General features: G+C 37.3%; 1 protein-coding gene across 1 annotated transcript in view; it reads right to left on the bottom strand.

The window, feature by feature from the left end:
- Positions 1-5,445, bottom strand: part of CHM (CHM Rab escort protein) — a 185,383-nt gene that overhangs the window by 61,458 nt on the left and 118,480 nt on the right. Inside the window, exon 7 of the mRNA XM_017894674.1 lies at positions 4,599-4,676. Within this exon, the coding sequence (XP_017750163.1) occupies positions 4,599-4,676 (78 nt within the window). The remainder of the gene's footprint in view (positions 1-4,598; positions 4,677-5,445) is intronic.

Here is a 5,445-nt window from a genome sequence, read left to right on the forward strand (position 1 = left end):
ACCCCCCCCCCCTCCCATCTGCTGGTATCTGCTCTGGCCACACCTGCTTGCAGCACAGCCTCAGCTGCCCTGACAAAATCCTTGCCAGAGTTCACTGTCATAGATCATTGACTGGCAGTCTCCACCTTCCCATCAGTGTATTTTTGAAGACAAACCTCCACCAGTGAGCATCCACTTGCAGCCTCCCCTCAACGGTGCGCACTCAGCCACAGCCTCCCCAAGCCACGCTGCCAGGGCCCACATGTATAAGAATCCACCACCACCATATCAGTGCCCATGCACACACAAACCAACCGTAGTCCCACTGACACACTGGGAGCCCCTCCCTCAGCGATACCATTGCTGCAGTCACCCATGGAGCCCAACACCACCCTGCTGGTGTACATTTGTCTGTGCCCCAGCTGCCACAGCACCCACTCTGTGCCTCCCACGCCCAATTGCAGCACTTTTGCCAGCAGCCCCTGTTGAAGAATTGTTGCCATTGGAATGGGAACACCTCACCTTCTCCAGCACAGCAGGTGCTTGCCCTCAATAAACCAGAACAAAGCAGCAGGCCTGGTCCCAGCCACCTAGGGTTAGAGCATGCAGCCCAGGACAGGTGAGCTGAGCCTTGGCCACCTGAAATTACCCAGAAAGGAAACCAATGAAATAAACCCAACTTATATCACAAATAAACCTTCAAGGAAATCAAAAAATATAAAACCCAGCAACTTCAGAGATTAAACACCAGCTCACACAGATGAGAAACAACCACCATAAGAATTCTGGAAACCCTGGCATCACCCAGACACCAAAAACTGGCAGAGATAAAACAGAAGAAGAAAATCTCAGGCCAATATCTTTGATTATTTCAATAGATGTAGAAAAAACTTTCAATAAAATTCAAAATCCATTCATGTTTAAAATGCTCAATAAATTAGGTATTGAAGGAACATACCTCAAAATAATAAGAGCCATCTATGACACACTCACAGTCAATATCATACTAAATGGGCAAAAGCTGGAAGCATTCCCCTTGAATACTGACACAAGACAAGGATGCCCTGTCTCACCACTCCTATTCAACACAGTATTGGAAATTCTGGTCAGGGCAATCAGGCAAGAGAAAGAAGGAAAGGGCATCAAAATAGAAACAGAGGAAGTCAAACTATCTTGTCTACAGATGACATGATCCTATATCTAGAAACCCCATAGTCTCAGCCAAAAGTTTCTTAAGCTAATAAACAACTTGAGCAGTCTCAGAATACAAAATCAATGTGCAAAATCACTAGCATTCCTATACACCAACAACAGTCAAGCCGAGAGGCAAATCAGGAAAGATCACCCATTCACAATTGCCACAAAAGGAATAAACTACGTAGGAATACAGCTAACTAAGGAGGTGAAAGATCTCTCCAAGGAGAACTACAAACCACTGCTAAAAGAAATCAGAGATGACACAAACAAATGGAAAACATCCATGCTCATGCATATGAAAATCAATATTGTTAAAATGGCCATACTGCTCAAAGTAATTTATAGATTCAATGCTATTTCCATTAAACTACCATTGACATTCTTCAAAGAATTAGAAAAAAAAACTATTTAAAATTTATATGGAATCATAAAAGAGCCTGAATAGGCAAGGCAATCCTATGCAAAAGAACTAGGCCGGAGGCATCAGGCTACCTGACTTCAAACTATACTACAGGGTTGCAGTAACCAAAACAGTATGGTACTGGTACAAAACAGACACATAGACCAATGGAACAGAATACAGAACCCAGAAAAAAGACCACACACGAACAACTATCTGACCTTTGAGAAAACTGACAAAACAAGCAATGGGGAAAGGATTCCCGATTCAATAAATGGTGCTGGGATAACTGGCTTAGCCACATGCAGAAGATCAAAACCAGACCCCTTCCTTATACCATATGCACAAATTAACTCAAGATAGATTAATGACTTAAATGTAAAACCCCAAACTATAAAACGCTGGAAGACAATCTAGTAAATACCATTCTGGACATAGGCATGGACAAAGATTTCATGACGAAGATGCCAAAAGCAACCACAACAAAAGCAACGCTGAAAATGGGATCTGATTAAACTAAAGAGCTTCTGCACAGCAAAAGAAACTATCAACAGAGTAGCCAGCCTACAGAATGGGAGAACATTTTGCAACCTATCTATCTGACAAAGGTCTAATATCCAGCATCTATAAGGAACTTAAAGTAATTTAAAAAAAAAAAAAAAAAACCCATAAAAAAGTGGGCAAAGAAAATGAACACACACTTTTTTTTTAAATTAATTTATTTATTTTTATTATACTTCAAGTTCTAGGGTACATGTGCATAACGTGCNTATGCATTATGAGAGAATAGCTTACATTTGAGCATATAAAATATCTTAAGATAATTTATTTCTAAACATTAAGGAAAAGCCAAGTACTTTCTAAGAGCATTAAATAACTCAACCAAAGCATGTCAAATCTAGAAGGAGATCCAGAGATGACTGCAGAGTCCATGTCATTCATCTTACAGATAAAGGATCCGGTCTAGAGGAAAGGATTTGCCTACTGTCATTCATGGCACTAATGGAAATCCAAGTCTCCTCTCATTCAAGGGCTACCCAAACTTTACTCATGCCTTAGAAGTTACAAAATAAGACATGTCTTTCTATGAAGATATTCTTAGAAGCAGTCTGCCTCCTATTTAAAATTCACATTTGATTGTCGGTATATCTGGCAGTTTCATATTGATAAGGATTAGACTGAATTAAGACCTAGAGATCCCAGTTTGCCATGGAACACAGTACCCTTAACTAAACCCTCAATTTTACCTTATAGATCAGTGTTTCTCAGTGTCATCTAAGGACTTCCTATACTAGATTCACTTGGGGTTTTCTTTAAAACTGCAAATTACTGCATTCCCCTAAGCATATTAACCAGTTTCACTTTCTGAGGGTGAAGAACAGAAATCTGCATTTTGCCAAGATTACCTGGTAATTTTAGGCACACTAAAGTTTGAAAACCACCAATCTAGAGATTCATTTGGTCCCTAGACCATTAGCTTTCAGCTATCTGTTGCAACGGGAATCTGTACCGGATCATAAAAAAGAGCTCCTCTGTTCAGAGCATGTCATAAAACTAAGTCAAAGGTAAGGAAAAGGTAGCTTTTAGTTCAACAAATGCAATTACTATACTAGCATACCTTTAAAAAAAACATGAGCTATGCAAATTATTCATGTCACATGGGACTGAAATGGGACCCCAAGGATAAAAGAATCTAAGTAAATAAACACCAAACAAGCAATTCATTATCTGGCTTTCTGTCATGGGAACATACTCTTGTAGCAGAATGAATGCACAAAGAAAAATGATTCTAGAAGTCTAAAGACAACTATTCCTTAACTTCCATAGAGTTCTTCAGGAATCAAGATGTTAACATCCTGGGTCTTTAGGGATTAATTTTTCTCTGCAAATTATCACGTTTCATTTTGTACTATCCTTCTATAAAAGTGCTAAAGGTACTTTACAAGCCTTTTAAAATATGTATCAGTGTTACACTACAGAATTACTCTTCTAAAGCAAATTTACTATCTAAGCATTATATATTTCTAGAGTTGAGGATTTTCTTCACCATACCTCAAAATACTAGTTTTTTCACTACAATTAGTCTATAAGAAGTTAAGAGACATTGTATGTCATTTAGACGATACAAAACTTCTGTAAAATGAAAGAAACAGCTTAAAATTTATATTATTTAAGCTTCCAGTTCAAATATTAAAATGTTTTATAACCTCAAAAATACTATTTAACTATATACTCCTAAAAACAATCATCCAAGAAATACAGGTCAGTAGATTGTTGAGAACGTGTAACAAAAAAGAAAAACACATAGCAATTTAGACAGTCTCTAAAACTGGATCTAAAATATTTAAGTTTCAGTGTAGAAGGTAGAAATCAGAGAATATTTTATCCAGTGTAATTCAGACCAGTGATTATAACTGAAATATAAAATACACAGTAAACAAACGGTGTTCAGCTCTTTTAAAGAACAGGTAAATTCTTATTTCAATCCTAAAGCAGCCTATAGGCCTGATACTATTGTAAAAAATGTATCCTCAGGTAAGAGGGCAGCATAGTTTATGACAACAATCTACCTAAAAAACTCATTAAAATCTTTTCTCTTGGAGTGACATGCATTATCAGCAGAGATTAATCTGATGAGTCTTTAGGTGAATTCCATTTTTAAAAATGCAATAACAGAGGGCTTTGTTGTCATCTGATGAAAATCAATTAGAGGAGGTAAGGCCACAAGGAAAACTAACATCACTCATCACCCACCCCCTGGCAGCTGAAATGATTTGTCTTCCAAGCTTGGATGACCAGGAGCTATAGGCATATTGCAGGGAAATTAATTTAGTTTCTATATTCTGAACTCACTATTCTTGTTCTGGAGGACCTAAACACAAATTACTTTTAATCAAGGTTGATATGTTATTAATACCAAGGAGGATCTTTGAAGAATCTTTTTTTTAAAATTGACTTCAGCATTTTTCACCTGTGTTTGGGATATATACATATATATGAAGGTGACTTATATCATCCTTACTTTCTGGATTCTTTGTCCACTACAAGGCACTGTACTGAATGGCGAAGACAATAAATTCCACCAAACACTGCACACATCCTAGGAAGAGAACAGGAAAATAAGAATTAGGGTAATTGGGTTGAAAATTAAGGTAAAAGTATCTTCTTTTAAGTATTTTACACTTCATAATTGGTATTACAGAAAACAAAAATTTGATAATGTATTATTTTCTCTATCATAGTACTAAAAGTCTCTCAGAGGCAAGATTAGTAATATCTTGACACAGCAGAAGTGCTACTGATAATAATATAATGCTGACACTTAGAACTGTGACCAAACCAAAAGTGTCCCTAAGCAAGAGCCAATTATCCCCCGAAAATCAGCTCCTGCCTACCTAAGGTACAAAGAACACAAACAGTCTCAAGAGGTAATGTATGTATGACACACCCAAGAGAAATCACCATCGAGAAGTGTTAAAGAGGAATTAAGCATGGAAGACTCTGGAAAACTCCTAGATATTTTACTTACAATACATGTAAGCAAAATCTCCCGTAGCCAAAACTCAACTGGGAACTGAAAGCTAGAGCAGTAAGCATGACTTAATGCAGCATAAGCCCTAGGGAGTGTGCCTATCTCAGTAGTAATCTAAGTGCGTAAGTTTTAATGCACTTTAATGCACACATAAGGAGAGGAGAGGCCTTAAGATCCAAACAAGGCAGTAAGTAGAAAAGGAGATATTTTCTTATAATATCTGGATTATTAAAGAGCTATGCCTCAGTTAAAGGGTAACCAAGAAAAGAAATCCATGAACTAAAAGAGGGAGAAAACAAGCAAAAAAAAAAAAAAAAAAAAAAAAAAAAAAAAAAAA

The sequence above is a fragment of the Rhinopithecus bieti genome, unplaced genomic scaffold (assembly GCF_001698545.2).
Source record: "Rhinopithecus bieti isolate Rb0 unplaced genomic scaffold, ASM169854v2 scaffold_26125, whole genome shotgun sequence".
NCBI lineage: Eukaryota > Metazoa > Chordata > Mammalia > Primates > Cercopithecidae > Rhinopithecus > Rhinopithecus bieti.